We start from the raw sequence: 18,168 nt of genomic DNA, 5'->3' as shown, positions 1-18,168 counted from the left end.
GAAGGGCTAATTCTTCGGTCATGGGCCAGCTGCATCATAACAGTAATAAAACTATGAAGGAAAACAGAAATACAATTGTAGGTTGCCTCGCTTCTGCAGCCATAGAGGCATGTCCTTCTTTTTTCCCATGCTACCTCTAATTGTTAGGGTCTTCCTTAGCGAATGAGCCTTTGATAGTCAATAACATGACTGTTCATAGTTTTTACGATTTTTGTACTTGTAAAAATGAAAGAGGTGGAGAAATATCCATTCAGTAACTTCATTAGACACAAAGATTCATGGCATCACTTAATTACCAACCTCTTTTATTATTTATATTATAGTTTAAAAGAGAACTTACCTGGTGACCTGTATTTCAGATTAGAAAAGGGGCAGATTGTGATTGTAAGAAGTGGACAGAGATTAAATTTGAGGAGGAAAAAAAGGAGATACAAAATTCCAAAGCAAAAATATGTGAATTTGCTGGTGACTGATTTTGCTCCCAACATGTGCATTTTTAATATTTTTTCCCAGATGAAGGCATATTTGCTTGACATGCGCATGTGTGTTTGCTGTGTATTATGAGAAAGATGTGGAAGGACGTAGGAGTGGGAGAACATGTAGGAGTATAATCAGGAGGCCGGGAGTAACTCAGATTTGTATTTTTTAAATAATAAATGGCTTGTTTCATATTCTCTAAAAGCACAGACCAGAAACACAGGATTTGACAGTACTCGTCAAACCTCTTCGCTCTGTGATAGAATCACAGAGCGGTAGGGGTTGGAAGGGACCTCTGGAGATTTAGTCCAACCCCCCTGCTAAAGCAGACTCGTCTAGAGCTGGTTGCTACAGCAGGTTAGAGCAGTGGATACTGCTGGAGTTCTTGACATCTGGTCTGAGGTAACAACATACCTAAGGAAAAGATATTTTTACTTGCATGCCCATCTATTTACCGCTCTCTTCAGATTCGTTGTGGCCCTGTGCCCTTTGCTTAGCTCGGAAGTTGAAATTGGTACTTCTGCCTTACTTGAAAATACTTAGATTAATGAAGTAGTGACATTTATAGGTAGAAGTTTTTAGACCACCTGATAATTTTGAGGGATTTTTAAATTATTTTTAGATACTAAATGCAGAAGTTACTTTTACTCCTCTGAAGAATAAGGCGACTTGCCTCTTTTTTCATTAGCTTGCCCCTGTGAGTCATCTTCTTGTTTTATCCAGATCAGCATATAAAATGCCAAGACTTGGAAAATTTGCAGACATGAGTCTGCTCAGCTAGAAAGAGTCCTCAAAGGAAAATTTGGCTTGGTGTTCTTGTGTATGTGTTTGCCATGATGGAGAATTTCATTTTTCCAATCAGTAAAAAGGTATTTAATCATCATCATGAGGATCATACCAAAGCTTGGGGGAAATCAGAGGATGAACTAAACTATCATTAGCTTTTGGTGTGTTTGCGACTGGCATTTTTGCTATTCCTACAGGTAAGCAGAATTCTTTTGCAGAAGTTCTTGTTGAATTACTGAGTTTGAGAACAATATAGTGTTTGCCTGTGCTGTTTTGGGCAGATTAAATGCAGGTAAATTTAGATTTCTTAACTATCCAGTCCAAAAATTTGGCCATCTTATGTATTTTGTTCTCAGAATCTTTATTTAAGTTCCCAATCTGTTATATCTTTAGGACACTGAAAAAGTGAGAACTGAAGTTTGCATTTCCTCTGTGCAATGACATTGTAGAAGTAAGAATGCTTTCAGAGCTTTCCTTTTTGCTGTATACTGTAACAACTTGTGTAATGAGCTTCTTTAATTAGAATTTTTTCGAGGACATTTCTTTTAGCTGTCTTCATTGAAGTATTTTGCATTTATCTTCCTAGACAGCTATCATTTTGAATCCTTTGCCTTACAGATTTGTTTTTCTGGAAGAATATCTGTTCCAGCGTCTGTATGGCTAATCATTCGGAGACTGCTTTAGTGACTGATTAGAACTTTGTCATCTATAAAATCTGTTCAGTCTTTGCTCATTTGAAACCATGATGTATGTAAATTCTTTGAGTCTGCTGCAGCACACAATTTTTTTTTTTTACCTCTGCTCAGGTTTTTGGCTCCATCAGAATGGGAGTCTGAATGTGATTCTTGGAGAAACTTGCAGAGGAGTACTTAGTGAAATATGTACTGAAGTGGTGCTGGTTACGAGCTCCAAAATCTGGAAGTTCTGTGAATTATGTATATCTTCTGTGTATTGTATGTGAGATGGTCTCCATAACACCTCAAACTTGAAGCAGGTCTGTTGTCGTATGAGTCTTTTTTGCATATCATGTGAATAGGAGAATGGAAGACTTGGAAACAAGACCAGTCACCACTTGGAAAATAATATGTGCTGTAATGTTAGAGAAGCTGTTCAAGTCAAAAGATAGATGTGCATGTAAGTGAATCTGGTATGTTCATCCTGTAGGATGATGTTGCTTAACACCTGTACATAGGGACTGTGAGAATTCTCAATGCTAATGGTGTAATCCTGCCTCAGACCCAGTTTTTCTGGTCATGTTCCAAAAGAATCATGGTACCAATCTACTCATACAGAATAAACGCAAACTTATTGCAAGTAATGGAGAAGAACTAAAGATAGTTTTAAAACCTTTGATATAGGGGAATTTGCTGCTGTTCCTGGTTTTGAGCATTCAGAACATGTGCTAAACCTGATTTGATACTTAGCGTATAAACCAAACAAGCAGTTTAAGAGTTCATAAGAATCTTTCTTTCAATCTGGTAGTATTGTCATCTTTGGTTGATTATGGTATGTTTAAATGTTGGCCACTGACCTCCCCCTACAAATGTGGGAAGATAAGCCTTCCTGTTCATAGCTTCACTGGTTCTTCCCATGGATTTATAGGGGATCAAGTAAGAACAGATACTTTGAATTAAGACACACCACCTCTTGTTGTTAGGATACCAGCTGAATACCACCTGACAACCTGTCAAGGAAATGCCCATCGTTTGTGTGTTGGGTGACTCAGATTCAGAATGGAGTCCAGATACAAGTCGTGCAAGGACCTTTGGGGTTTCCCTCTAATAGTGATTACAGGCATCTGTTTGTGTCAGTACTGTATAAAGTACTTTCAGGTTGGTGGGTGGGGGTGCTAATTTTTGGGGCATGTCTTCCAGCTTATATTCATGCTGACTTTATGTCTGTATAGTTCTTTGTTTCAGTCAAACCTGATGTGCAATTCCATTCTCTAATGAAAAGTTACTTCCATGCCTTGTTCTATAAAACATGTAATGGAACCTCAAATGCTGCTTTGGAGATCTAAGACTTAATTGACTGAAAATTTTTTACTTTAGATAGTTGGACATAATGTTTTCCTCATGTGCATGTGAATAAATGAACCAAAATTCAGGATGGTACTCAAGATTAGTGTGATAGTTAATTTGATGAACCAGTGTTTCTTTGGCAAGGCTGTCTACTTGAGCGTTTCTTACCATGCCTCTTAAAGGGATATCTTTCTCATCCTCCAGCGTTTAAATTCTCTGGAAGCAGTTCCCAAATAAGGGGAACAGGGACTTACTGAACATAAGCTTTATTCTGCAGTCTATTCAGTCTGATTCTGTATCTTTAACTCTGCATATTACCATGTTACTAAGAAGTCAGTGTCCTATATTGGTCTTGAGTGTTAGCCATCAAAACCTAGTTATAAGTGGGTTGTAGACTGGTACATTTTTAGCTTAAGCATCATCTTTTGTAAGGCTGCAGAAACAAAAACATTCTATTCTTCCTCATGTCCTGAAGAGATCAGTAGCAGATGATGTCATAAACCTTAGGAAGCTGTGACTTAAGCCATCAGAAGGACATACTCCTAACACATTAGATAGATATTGCCTTGTGGTGCAGAACATGAGTTCCAGTATCTGTTCAGACTTGTCCAATCTTTAATTTATAGCAGAATATTCATAAGTCTATGAAAATATTCGTCAATTACTTGTCAGTGAGTCCTAGAAAAAATGTTCGTGAGAGGATTCTGAATTACTTGCTGGAGAAAATTACACATTTTGTCTTTATATTAATGTGAAGTTTGTACATGTTTCCTGTAGAATACCTGCAGAGGATGAGAGAGAAAAGCATTCTTTTCTTCTGTTGTTTAATAAATTTTCTTGTTAAGTGTGAGGAGCTTCTGTGTTGGCAGCTTAAAAAAAGTGCTGGCTTGTCATCAGTAGTGCAAAAGTGCTTAAATTCAACACATGTATAAGCTGTAACCAGTGTGTAACAGATAATCTATTCCTTTTTCACTACCAGTCTTCTATAACATATATTTGAGATATTTTTAAAACTGCTTACTGCAAAGTAGTTTTTTAGCAATGGTGTAAATATTGACCTATGGTATCACTAAGGACTTCTGAATTTTAATGTAAAACTGAGGTACTGTTGAGTTCAGCTTTTGAAAACTCAACTTCTGATTGAATAATACCAGAAATGACCCTGTATCTGGAATAAGGAGGGTAGCAGAAAAGTGAAGGTTTGGCATTAGCAGCAGCGGCATCATAGGAGTGTTTTATCCCACTGAGTATTAGAATACTATGTTATGTTTGCTATAGAAAATGAAATGTGGTCTGTCTAGTTTTGTCATCAGTAATTGAACACTTCTTGATTATCAGCCAATGGCCTTTATACAAGATCAAAACAGCCATTTCAGGTAAATACCAGATTAATTTGGCAGTGAATACATTGAAGTTCATTTATAAACAGAGGTTTCCATGAACAAAATAAATTATGCTACTGCTTTGAAGTAACCTCTATTTAAACACTTTCTGTTCCAGATCTGTACTATGGTGGAGAAGCTTTCTCTGTAGAGCAGCCACAGTCTTTTACTTGTCCTTATTGTGGGAAAATGGGTTATACGGAAACATCTCTCCAAGAACACGTTACTTCTGAGCATGCAGAAACGTCGACAGAAGTGGTAAGAAGCTTCAGAATTGGCTTTCAATTGTGGTGTAAATATATTAAAAAGAGTCTCTCTTCTGGAAGATTGTTATCATCCTGTTCTTTTTCTTTCTTGAAGCATTAGCTGATTTAAAAGCTTTGTAAGAAGACATACCTACATTTGATGGTGACATCAAAATTCTTTGTTTCATGGGTACCGTAATAGAACAAATTTGCTGTTTTCTTTTGTGGTTGCTCTTTGGTTGTCCTGATGTAAAGGCTGCTATGTTTAGGATTTTATCCTGTAAGACAGAATGTTCTTGTGGTTATTCTGTGTGGCCATGTCTCCTTTTCGCAACTAGAACGTAATTGTCCTGGAAGCTCATAGCTGTGCCAGTCTTTTGGAACTGTAAGAGAGGAAGACATGCGGTTTGGTGTCTTTTTGAAAAAGATTTTTGTAATGGACCTGGTATATTTATGTAGCAGAAGTTGTTGTTCTTTTGAAACTACTGCTGTTAAAGCAGGGAGTTTTCCCCATCCCTAACTATTAGGACACTTGACATAGTTAAAAACACGCAAACAAGTGTCAACAGAAATGCTTTAGTCTGAGGTGTTAGCTCCTTCTATTCTGTCTTTGGGAGTAGGAGACACTAGGTTAGCAAAATGACATCCAGGTTGCTCTTGTCTGGTTAACTGTTGTACCGTAGATTCCTAGCAAAATGTGACTGCTTTAAGTGGATTACACGTCACTAATACATTGTGAGGAAATTACTCATGAATAGGTTCTCTATTCTAATCTTCCAGTTTTCTGAACTTCCAAGTAATTCATGGAAGAAGATGAACCTTTCCTCTCCAAGCCTGTTAAGGATCTTGTGTGAAGGATTGATAGGGGAGATGGTTTGCCCACCTTTTTGGGACTCAAAGGTGCTCAGATCTTTCTTAAAAACATGAAGTGGAACAGTTTACTTCACAATCAATTGCACTATATACACTGCAATTTTTATCATTACTTGAATTTTTCTTTGACTTTGCAACTTTCAAACATAGCATTGACCATTTTAAGTTCCACATTTGGATGACTTGAGTTGCTTAGTATTGCAGTTCTGATTTGCACCAGTTGATGTCAGTGATATGTTCCTGATACAGAGCTTTAAGATTATGTGGTTTTAAATTTGACACGTCCTTGTTTGCAGCTGTGGCTTCTAGAACTCAGTACACGAAGCCTAAGTTGCTGATTCTAGACGCATGCTACACTACTGGCTCCTGAAAGAGTATTTTAAAAAAAAAAATTCTTTCCTTTCTGTCAGTCTGCTAGGTCGTTATATCTTTTTGTTCTGAACAGTGATAAAGGGCAATATTTTAATCCTTGAATATGATTGTATATGTTTGTGCTAAGTTTTATATCTAGCTTTTGTGATAAATGTTTAGTGTGCATGCACATAAAACTGCTTGGGTACTTTGGTTTACAGGGGTGGAATCGCTTTTATTTTACAGTCGTCCCTCTGCCCCCTGTTTTTCAGAGTAAGTCAGAGAATTTTTGGTCCATAAAATTTTGCCATTTTTATTTTCAGAGTGGTGCAGATAGGTTTACTTTCTGCTGATTTTTCTCAGGTGTTTGACATGGTAGGTACAGCAATGTTAGGTACTTGCAGGCAGGAGTCACAGACTGACCGAAGTTGGAAGGGGCCTGTGGAGGTCATCTTGTCCAGCCCTCTGCTCAAGCAGGGCCAGCTACAGCCAGTTGCCCGGGGCTGTTTAATATCTCTGAGGATAAAGACTCCATAGCCTCTCTGGGCAACCTGTGCCAGTGCTCAGTCACCCTCACAGTGGAAAAAAATGTTACCCAATATTCAGGAGGAACCTCCAATGTTTCAGTTTGTGACCATTGCCTCTGGTCCTGTCAGTGGGCACCACTGATAAGAGCCTGGCTCCATCCACCTGACACCCTCCCATCAGGTATTTATGTACATTCATAAGACCCGTCCGCAGCTTGCTGTTCTACAGGCCGAACAGTCGCAGCTTTCTCAGCCTTTCCTCATAGGAGAGGTGCTGCAATCTCTTAATCGCCTTGTACCCCTTTGCTGGACTCTCTCCAGTATGCACACATCTCTTGTATGCTGTACACAGAACTGGACACAGTATTCCAGGTGTGGCTTCACCAGTGCTAGATAGAAGCAAAGGATTACCACTCTGGATGTACTGGTAGCACTCTTCCTAATGCAGCCCAGGAGCTTTCTTTGGTGCAGGACACATTGCTGGTTCAAGGTCCAGCAGGACCCCCAGGTTGTTTTCTGCAAAGCTACTTTCCAGCTGGGTGGTCTCTGGTGTATGCTGGTGCCTGGGGTTGTTCCTCCCAACATGCAGGACTTTGCACTTCCCCCTGCTGAACTTCATGAGGTTCTGTTGGCCGATTTCTACAGCCTGTTGATGTCCTGCGGAATGGCAGCACAGCTCTCTGGCATATCAGCCACTCCTCCCAGTTTTGTGTCATCAGCAAAAGTCCCATTGATGATGACTCTGAGCCCAGCTGTTAAGCCGGTTTCTACTCTGCCTCACTGTCTGCTTATCCAGCCTGTCCATCAGTAGCTTATCTATGAAGATCCTGTGAGAGGCACTGTCAAAGGCCTTACTGAAGTCCAGGTAGACAATATCCACTGCTCTCCAGTCATCTACCAGGCTAGTCACTTCATCATAGAAACTTATGAAGTTGGCCAACCATGGCTTCCCCATGAAGCCATACTGACTACCCTTGATGATTTTCTTGTCTTTAATGTGCCTGGAAATGGTGTCCAGGATTAGCTGCTCCATCACCTTCCCAGGGATCAACGTAAGTTGACAAGCCCATAGTTTCCCAGGTTCTCCTTCATACCCTTCAAGGTAGGACTGACACTTGCTTTAGTCCAGTCCTCGGGTACTTCTCCTGATCATCATGATTGATGAAAGATTGAGACCAGCCTCGCAATGGTGTCTGCCAGCTCCCTCAGCACTTGTGGGTGCATCCTATTACAGCCCATGGACTGAAGTACTTATGTCCAGTTCACTTAAGCATTCTCTAACCTAATCCCCTTCCACCAGGGGAATGTCTTTCTTGATCCAGACTTTCCCCCTGGTCTCTGGGGCCTGGGGTTTGTGAATGCCAGTCTGTAACAATGCTTCAGTAACTTTTCCCAGTCAGAGTTCTTGGAAGTTTAGTTTGTGTTTACAGTGAGGGTTAGGATATTTAGATTTCCTCCTTCTCATTGTTCCTTATAGCTTTTTCTTAGCTGATGTTTTTCTGAGGACTGTGCATTTTGTTTTTAGGCGAATGTGAGCAGTTCATAACACTTTTGTCCTGTTAGCAAAGGAACTTTCTTTTGCTTTGCTGCTTTCAGAGTGTGTTGTTCTTCGCATGTTGGGGTTCTGCTTCCTCAGAGTAGCTTAAGAAAAAGCTTAGAAAAATGCAAAAAGATTGCTTTGAAGGTATTGTCTCCTGTTGGTATGAAACACATTCTTGAAGAGTTAGCAGCTTGTAAATAAGATTATGGACTTAAGAACCATCTGTCCAGTAGACGTCCATTCTTATGACCCTACAGGGTATGCTATGTTGGCATAGTTGAGTATTACATTACACTGTAATAAGATGTCTTTGCACTTTAGTGTGTCTGCTTGTATGGCTTCTGTAGTGGTGAAAAATCTGGGAGGAGGAGTTCTCTGAAGAGAAGTGCTGAACACTGAAAATAAAGGGGAAAAGGCTGTAACAAAAAGCTTTTGAAATGCCTTGGTTTTGTGCTCAGAGCTGACTACTAAAATTAAAGCAGCGTTAAAGATGTGGCAGCTGCTGTCAAAAGCAGCTGAGATTTTACAGTAAACATACTTCAAGACCTTGTCCTCACCTCCGTAAGAGTAAGACAGATATGTGTGCTGTTGGACAGGTGTTCTTAAAAGTCCATGGTCTGAGATCTGCTGTCGACAACTTGAGTATATGCATGAAGAGCACTGGGAACCTGGCTTTATGTTGCAGCCAGAGTTGCTCCGTAAAGACAAGACTGTTTGACTGAGGAACAGAGAAATAAATTCATAGACAGCAGTTGCATTTAACTGTCGAAGTGCTGTTAATTAGAGCATTTAACATTTGGGGGAAGAATTCTGTGGATTGGAATTTTTATTTTGTCTGCCAGCTGTAGAACCCTTAAGATCAGTCTGCAAAACTACTGTAAAGAAAAATGGAAGATGCTTTTCAAGCCGTTTGTGGGGTCATTGAAAAGATGAGTCATATGTCGATTGTAATGGCACTGTTTGTCTACTTAGTTAACATGTGTTTGGGTTTTAAAACAAAACAGCAAAACCCAAACCAAAGACAGGTGTCAGTGCCTTCTCACAAAGTACTGTTGTGCAGGGATATGGAGAGTAGCCCTTCTCTGCCAACCCTGTAGTTGTGCACCACCTGGGTGGGTGGTCTTAGTGTGATACTTCAGCAAATAGGTGTGGTTTCATTCTGATTCCTGTGCTGGGATGAGTGTCAAGCCAGCAAATAGTAAACCCATGTAATCAGACTCTACTGTCTGTGGCAGAATTGGCGTACAGAGGCTAATTTTCAAGACACTGCAAACTGAATTTGAAAATTCTACATTTGGTTTTCATACCGTTCTGAAAATTGTAAAGTAAAAGATGTCTAAATTAATGTCTGCACTTGAATGTGTGTTCTGGTTTTTTTGACTGTGTTGCTGTCCAGGTATTTGAAAATCATATTCTAGGTATTCGCAAAGCATAAGAATCAATGTCAAGTGATTGACTTGATAGGAATTCTGTTTTGTATAAAATTTATAAAGTTGAGTTTTCTTGCTTTGTCTTTTCAGATTTGTCCAATATGTGCAGCATTACCTGGAGGGGATCCAAATCATGTCACAGATGACTTTGCAGCTCATCTTACACTGGAACACAGAGCTCCTAGAGATTTAATATCCTTTCCAAGTTGAGGGAAAGAGGCTAGACAACTAGTCTAGTCATCTAGTAGCCATGACAACTTGTTTTGTCTTCTATAATCAAAGGGTCATACCTCTCATTTTCTTGAAACTTAAGCTGCTAAAGATCTGTATGTCAAAAATAAAAAGCTTCATTTGTTAGTTTATAAAGTGCAAATACCACATTGTGAACAGACTGTAGATATACTTGACAGTGCTCTTTGCTCTAACAGCAAACATTTAAAGAACTTTGACACCAAGAGGTTTTTTTCTGCTTGCACTGTGGTTTTTCCTGCCTTTATTCTTTATCCATTAGTCTTGATGCTGATTTATGTATCCAGATTCAGAAGTGTACTGTAAATATTTGTGACATGAAGATGATGATCTGAGGATGATTTGAGCTTAGCTTATTTTGACAAATGAATTTAAGCTTGCTTAACTACTTCTGACAACATGTTTTAATAACATAATTTCCAGTGTTACTGACATTTTGTAATGTAACTCCGAGAACTTTCAGATTACCTGGAAAATAGAATGTTGTGTTTCAGTGACCTTAGCAGCAGGTTATGCAGATTTATCTACACTTAATGACTGAAGAGCTGAAACTACTGGAATTTTTGTTCTTGTTCAAGGAATATTTTTCTTTTAATTTACAGGATTAGTTGATGAAATGTATTTTGGTTTGGGCCTTTTATTTTATGACATGCAGGTTATATAGCCTACTAGTAATCTCTCTGAAGTATTCTTTTGTGTCTGATTTAAACAAACAGACAAAAAGACTACATCGTTACTTTAATAGTGGCTTTTTTGTTTAAAGATTTTTAAAAAGGAAAAAAAAAATCTCAGCCCTAGCAACTGGCGTAAAAAAAAAAAAAAGAAATCCAAGCCCCAGGAACTGGAATTCGTTACTCTAGCAGAAGGGAGACACTTTAAGGAGATGGCTCCATTTCTGTTATGATTGTGTTTGATTGCATTTAAGTTTTAGTGTTACCGTGGTTCAGGGTCAGGACAGACTAAATGCACATTAATTAGTACACAGTAATGGGATTGGTGTGAAGGAGTTTGGGTGTTTATTGTATCTGAAGCAGTAACTAATAATGCAAAGGACACTACGAAGTCAGGTAAAAGCAGTTCTCTCTACTTCACCTTTCCCTGTGGACAGGAGCAGGGCTCTCAGCGTTTGGGACAAGCAGGATGCTGAGTGTGGTGGCTCTGGCCATGAGAACGTGGTCACAGGCATCCCTGAAGGTCCTCCATGGCCAGGTGTCCCCCAAGGCAGAGTCATGCTGTCCTGCTCTCGGGTGGAGGTGGGATGAAATTGAGGAGGAGGAGAGCATCTTCCAGACCACTGGGTGTTTCCTCGCCTTTGGATGGCTCTGAGATACTGCCTCTTGACTGGTATAGTGAGTCACTAGTTCTGCTCTTTCTACCAGTTGTGGGTTTTTCATAGCACCTGCCTAATATGCTTTTTCTAACAAATTTGACATCCGTAGTAACTACGTAGCAATGTATCAAAGGTCAAACTGTGGGCCTCCAACATAGGCTTTAGCTGCTCTGTAGGCCAGGAAGTTTAAAATTTCCCTGTTAGAGTGAAATTAATTTCCTACTGAAATGAACAAGATGTTTGATTGCACTTCATGCTTTATGGAAATAAAGAACATGGGAGATAGGAGGATCTAAACTAAAAGTACAGTAACAGTAAAATAAAATACTCAACCCTATGCTATTTCATTTTGCACAAGTGAATGATACTAGAGATTTTTTAAGATAGAAAGAAGCCTTATGTGGACTGTCTTGGAGGAATGAATGTCAGCAACTTTCTGACAAACATACTCTTAAATAATTTGTTGATTGTTTCAATTTATATGAGAAAATATGTAAAAGGTATGACTTGAAATATAAGCATCTGATAGGGAGATGTGGGGGAAAACGGGAAAATGAAAAGCATCATGTCATAACTGGAATTAATGGTATTTCTTTGGCTAAAACAGGAAAGGTGAAACAAAGTATGATAAGTGCTGAATACTCTGGAAACCTACAATTTCTTAAGGATTGAAGTGATGAAATTTCTTGGATAAAAACATGAAGTACAGAAGTCAAAAGGAATACTGTAATTATGTATTTCTGATATGAATGGCAATAAACTTTTTTATTATTTTCAATACTTAAGAATTGGGAAGGGAGAACAAAATGCATATCCCTCTGTAACAAGCTAGGCTGAACCTGTATTTTTCAGAGTTTTCAGATTACCGGGTAGAAAACCTTGATCTGAAAAGACTAAGACATTAATCCTGATGTTTCTTAGACGTAAAAGGCTAGATAAGTACAGGGAGTTTGGTGTACACAGCACTGCGTACCTTGAGTTCAGACCAGTAAGGCTGACTTGCACCGTAGCTACAGGGTGTCTTGGCTTTGCTTCAGAAGATGAATCATTATTTTATGAACAGTGCGCACTTGAGTATTTCACCCGTCAGATGTCCTTGTCTTTAGTGCTCAATGCCAGACAGTTCTGTTTTCTTAACTTCTTGGTTACGATGAATCCAGTGGTGTTCGACATGTACGTAGGATGTTCCACCCAGGCCGGGGTTTGGGAGGCCCCCGTGCACGTAGATCAAACATGCACTTTACTACCAGTTCCCCTGGTGGGCTTTCATCTTCTCAGAGTTCGTATTCTCCAAGCAATAGAGAAGCCATGGATCCTATAGCTGGTAAGAGCTGAAACTAGAGATTTTACACCAGTATCCGGCTTACCCAGAGGAAGTAAAATTCAAGACGGTAATAGTTGCCCTGCTTTCCCCATGCCGCACATATAGCGACGCTCCGCAGCGTGAGTGCGATTGATGTCTACTTGCAGGCGAGCGGTGTGCTTGGCTGGGTTGTCACACGGCCTGTGCATGGAGGTGCTGGAGCTGGAACCACTGCCTGTAGCTTGTACTTTTACCTCTAGACGGTGTAAGGCTTATCCCCAAGCCTGGTCTATGCACAGGTGTTGTGTCGCTTCTTACAAGTGATTGTGTCCTACTTCCATCACTTTAATACGTCTCATTTTTATTTGCCATGTGGATAAAGGTGTTTATGGAAGAGAGTATCTGTCTCAATGAAAATGTAATCAGCTGAAATCGAGTATTAACAGACATGTAAAAGACGTTCAGTTTGCATTCAGTCTGCTGAATGCCAGACTTGCTAATATCACAGGGTTGTGTTTTTTTAGGTGTACTTCTAAATTCTTACATAAATGTAGTGTTGTAAGTATTTGCAGTGCATTTGGTCAAGTTTAGAAAAACTGTGAGGCGGAGGGAAGGGTGTCTTGTTTTCAGCACCAGAAGATAATGTGGATCTGTCTTCATGATTCTCAGGAATAATTTGTTTGGCGTTGTCGCGTTAAAAGGGGGGTAAGGAAAGTCTGATAAGCAGCAAAAGGAGAGCCCTCCCGTTGAGTCACGAGGTTTGGAGAAGACCCCCTTGCGTTCTAAACTCTCTCTGAGGAGAGTCTAGGTGTGGCTGGATCCACTCCTAGTCCCAGACTTGGTCAACGGTTTATGTCTAAATGGTGAAGTGTGTAGCCACTGATCAGATTCAATGTTTGCCTGTCAGCGCCCTTCCAAGGACTTTCACTGAAACAGCTTCGCAAAGTTGAAACAATAGATAATTTATTCAAGCGACAGGTATCACAGATTCGGAATTGCCGTTGATAAGTGCACTGCCTACAGAAGTTGAGCTCAAGGTAATAGTTTAGCACTTTAGTTAACAATGTGTTCCTGGGGATACGTCTGACAGTCAGAGGTGCGACTCTCACCAAAAAGGCGTCCCTTCTTGGGGGGGGAAGAGAGGTTCGGGCCCGTCGACCCGTCTGTCAGGCGAAGTTCTCGATTGGCTCCTCCTCCCAAAGAGAGTTTTCAAGTGCTGATTTTTATATGTTTGGAAGTCTTTTTGCGAGGTGGGACTAAGTCAATTACTATGTATTGATTGGCTCTTGGCATGGAACGTCGTGTGTCAGAAGCGGGACTCAGTGGTGTGACACGCCTTCGGAGCGGGTGTCTCGGTGTGTGCATCCGGGGGCCAGCTGTGCTTTATCGAAGCAATCTCTGACTGCACAGCAAATTACTCCCTTTGTTAGCTCTTCAGCTCTTGACACCTCAGTGGAGAGACGCCTCAGTCCGAGTTTGTCTTTCATCTTGCATTTGACAAGTCGAGCAAGGCCATCGATTACAGGCGTATGTTTAGCTTGATGTGAATATAGCTTTGCTTTTTTACAGGAAAGGAAATAGAGAGAATTAAGACAATTCTGAAAACAAATATAACTTTACCTAAGAGGTAATCTAAACATTTTATGTGGTGGCCTTTAACCATGTCAGTGCAAGTGTCAGGGAAACCTCAGAACTTATGCCGTAATCCACCTTTGCTTCAGATGCCAAGAACACATAATGCTTAAACTGGAGCTTCCTGCTATCATGTTGTGACTTCTTCAGAGGGAGGTAGCCAGCCTGCTACCTTGATGAGGCATTGCCCTTGAAAGCGGAGCTGTGGTTACACCGCCTGTCTTAATCACGGTCTCCTTGCCGGCCCTGCTGGCTTTGGTGCTCTGCTGGCCTGCGGTGACCTGATCCAATCATTAGATCAGCTGGGAAGAAGTATCCCATCAGGAGAAGAAAATCAGTTATGCGAGGTCACAGGAGGGTCTGAAAAGGGCTAGAATTTGTTCAAGGAGGAAGGATGTTTGTGAAGCATCCAACGCAAAATTTTGTCTGAGAAGCACAGCTTGTTCAGCCCGGGTAAAAGTGGAGTGGCTGCTGAGGTTTGCTTTCAGGCTCACAAGATCTTCCTGCTTGGCAGCATTAAACATGGGATAAAATGGTATCCTTCTGAATCTTTTCTTTTTTGGTGGAAGCTGTGTTTTTGCGTTTAGAAGTCAGCTGCACACTGAGCTGGGCGTCATTCTTATACGAAGATGCTGTCTCAGTCACGTCTACTTCCAAAATACTGTTTTGCCATACGCTGAGTTTTAACTTGTGCTTTAACTTACGTTGAGAATAAATACATCTAAATCTTGTCTGGAAGTTTGGTATGTCTTCCCTTTTACTGGAGTAATAAATAGGAAAGACCACCAGAATTTTGCTGTTTAAAACAAATGAAGTTTATAGCATCTGTTATGTTTTTAAGTTTTATTTTCCTCCCTGTGGCTTTTTCTAGTAATTACAATGGAATTAAAATTTATTTAAGCTTGGTATTGTTATCAGTGCTGGTAAAAATGACTTGAGTTCCTGACGTGGAAAACTGCTTTTTGCTTATTCCCTCAAAGCCTTATTTAGAAGGTTTATATTCTGTTAATGTTATGGAAGGAATGTTCTTATGACCTGTGTAGTAACTTTGTCATGTAGGGGACAATATTGCTCCGTGCCCTTCACCTCTACTTTCTCTGCCCTTGCATCAGCTGCAGCAAGCAGATGATAAAAGTACCTTGTACGTAGGTTGTGGAAGAGATTCTGCAGTAATGCACTGAGCAGTAATTTGCTGCTAATATTTATTTCAGTAACTTCATTGTGTATGAAACTTGCTGTAAGCATTCCATCCTTCTGAACTGGAAGACTTAAGGGCAGAATTTCTTAATTGCTAGCTCTTCTCTGTACTTGTGGCAGAAATAAAAATTCATACAGCAAAAATGTTTGACCACTTCAGTTTTGATGCGAGGCAATACGTCAGTATGTTTTCTTGCCTAAATGGTTTTTATTAAATATTTGAAGCAATAGTATGGTACTTCTGTTTGCTGCAGCACAGCTACCCTCTGGTATATTGGGAAGGTGAAGCCTGTGTTTTCAGGGAACGTTTGTTGAGAGGAAAATAAAATCACCAACCAAAGCCAAAATGAAGTAGTTTCTTAGTTAATTGCTGTTTTGACTGGAAGCTTCAGAGACTTGCTCCAGAGGGCATCATTTGCCAGGCATTCCCTGTAGATTGGCTTTCCTGTTACTTTGAAGGCATTAAACTTTGAGTTGTTATTTGGAATAAGTCTGCTCAAATGAGTCTTAATCTTCCTTACCCTCTGAGACGTTGTATGCTAGGACTTTTTTCAAGAGCTTCATGGGCTCTTCAGCATTGTTTGTGCTTTGATTTTATTGATAGAGAAAAGAAATCGATGCACTGGAATTCAGGGTGTATTCATTCTATTGTTTAATACTCATTTAAGATCTTTCATCACAGAAACTTTCTCTTCTCTGGCAGAGCTTTTATCCCAGCTATCAGGCGTGAGGCGTACTGCAGGAGGACAGCTCAACTCCTCTGGCCCTTCTGCTTCTCAGTTACAGCAGCTGCAGATGCAACTGCAGTTGGAACGACAACACGCGCAGGCAGCGAGGCAACAACTGGAGACTGCACGCAATGCAACTAGACGCACCAACACGATCAATGTCAACACCACTATTACACAATCTACAACAACCACCAACACATCTAACACAGAAAACAGTCAGCAGACTATCCAGAATTCCCAGTTCCTTCTTACAAGGTAACTTGTTCTGTGTATTGGTTTGTATTTACCTTTTACTGTTTGTTTGCCGAAGTCTGATAGAGACACAGAGCTGGATGAAACTGAAGTGCTTGGAGTCAGGCACATGCCCGAGTAAAGCAGCAGCTGATCAAATATATGTCAGAGTTAACAGGCGAATTAATCATACCAAACATATTCACAGTAGATATCAACAGTGGTCACAGAATGTGTAATTCGTAAAAACTTGCTTCACCGGCATTTCTAGCATGAAAGTAAAATGAGTAATTTAATATCCAAAAGTAGCAGTTTATAGGTGGCCCGAGGGGAATTACTCTGCTTTTGGCTGCAGAAATATCCTGTGGTGGTCTAATGTTTGCAAAAAGGAGAGGCAATCTCCCAAGTGCACTGTGCTTTTTTTGCCGCACCTAGGAACATGTTTAAAGGATTAGGCTTGAGTATGGATTTCTGCAAACCTTGAAAAGGAGGCTGGTTTGGGGTTTTGGCTGGTTTAAGTTACTTAGGACTCCAAGCAGGGGACTTCTGCCAGGTCCTTCATCAAGTCCGTAACCAACGTACTGCACGTTCGTTTGCATTTGTAACAGCTTTTCAAAGCTACTGTCTGTCTGCTCCTAAGCAATGAGTAAACATTAGTTGCTGCATCTCAACTTCAAGAGGAACAAAAGGAATATTTCTTAACTAAATTGTGATCGTTTCGCCTGTACTTCCATCAAAACAAGTTTGTTTCCAGTGATACCAGCATATAGACTTGAGCTGTCATGGAGAGGGAGAGAGTTGGAAGAAGGTATTAACAGAAAATTAATCTTTTGTAAAAGCTGAAGATTGAATGAAGGTATATTAATTATTTTAGAGACTGGGTAACAAAGCAAATAAAGGATGCCATTAATTAACAGAATACTTACTGGTTTAGAACTACTACACTTAGATCCCAGGGTTATTTAAAAGAGGAGTCACCCACTATGTCATTCCATTTCTTTCAGAAGGTTGGCTGTTGACCTGAAATAAAAATGTTTTCCACATTTCCCCTGCCGTGTCCCTACATATGTACTCTTGTTTGTCTGTTTGGTGTTGTGAAAGAGTGCGGGTACTTTAACAGCTCCTGTGTTGAGAAACCTGGATTTGAGTCGATCTGATTTTTATCAAAGTGCAGAACAGTACTGTGTGACTTCTTTAAATCAGACACTCTTCATTATTTGAGAAGCTTAATCAAAGTACCTGTAAGTGTCACAGATTGCAACTTCCAGAGCTGGAGGGAGCAATTTCCTTGCCTGTCAGGTCATGCACTACAGCCTGGGAGAAGTGGTGGAACGAATGCTGTGTTGTGCTTTGGGAATCCCTAGGACTTAGGCACGCAGTAACGTGTTTTGTGGCATGTGTGGATTTAGAAGTTGACCTAGAACAAAACAGGCGCGCACTGAGTGTCTAGTAAATCACAACAACCCTCTCTAAGAGGCTCCTGAATAGCAGGAAACTTCACAAACAGGTACTTATTTTCCTCTAGCTTTATGGAATAGTATGCTCCACTTTGAATGCTGTTGTAGTGGCGGGGAGGGAAAGGGTGGCTAGTGAAATGTGTGCCTGTTGTGCCGAGGGTCGGAGGTTGCCAGACCTGTGCTTGTCGAAGGGCAAGCAGGGCTGTCCTGAAGGAGGGGTTTTCGATTGCCTCTGGGCGCCTGTCGGCAGCATACTTGGTGAAATGGGCTTTCACCAACTGCCTTTCTCCTCTTCCCTTGCTGCTGTACAGGTTGAACGATCCGAAGATGTCGGAAGCAGAGCGTCAGTCAATGGAAAGCGAGCGGGCAGACTGCAGCCTGTTTGTTCAGGAGCTCCTACTGTCCA

At 40.5% G+C, this 18,168-nt stretch overlaps 1 protein-coding gene across 2 annotated transcripts in view; it reads left to right on the top strand.

The window, feature by feature from the left end:
- The window catches only part of LOC104333560 (E3 ubiquitin-protein ligase KCMF1), a 50,022-nt gene that overhangs the window by 31,323 nt on the left and 531 nt on the right, over positions 1-18,168 (top strand). For both annotated transcript variants that reach the window (XM_075410888.1, XM_075410887.1), the window contains 5 exons: positions 4,785-4,924; positions 9,723-9,824; positions 12,361-12,535; positions 16,047-16,329; positions 18,074-18,168. The exon at positions 18,074-18,168 is cut by the window's right edge and continues 531 nt beyond it. In XM_075410888.1, coding sequence (XP_075267003.1) covers positions 4,785-4,924; positions 9,723-9,824; positions 12,361-12,535; positions 16,047-16,329; positions 18,074-18,168 — 795 coding nt within the window. The remainder of the gene's footprint in view (positions 1-4,784; positions 4,925-9,722; positions 9,825-12,360; positions 12,536-16,046; positions 16,330-18,073) is intronic.

The sequence above is a fragment of the Opisthocomus hoazin genome, chromosome Z (assembly GCF_030867145.1).
Source record: "Opisthocomus hoazin isolate bOpiHoa1 chromosome Z, bOpiHoa1.hap1, whole genome shotgun sequence".
Lineage (NCBI taxonomy): Eukaryota > Metazoa > Chordata > Aves > Opisthocomiformes > Opisthocomidae > Opisthocomus > Opisthocomus hoazin.
The sequence above is the reverse complement of the archived record's forward strand: the minus strand, read 5'-3'. Positions and strand labels throughout refer to the sequence as shown.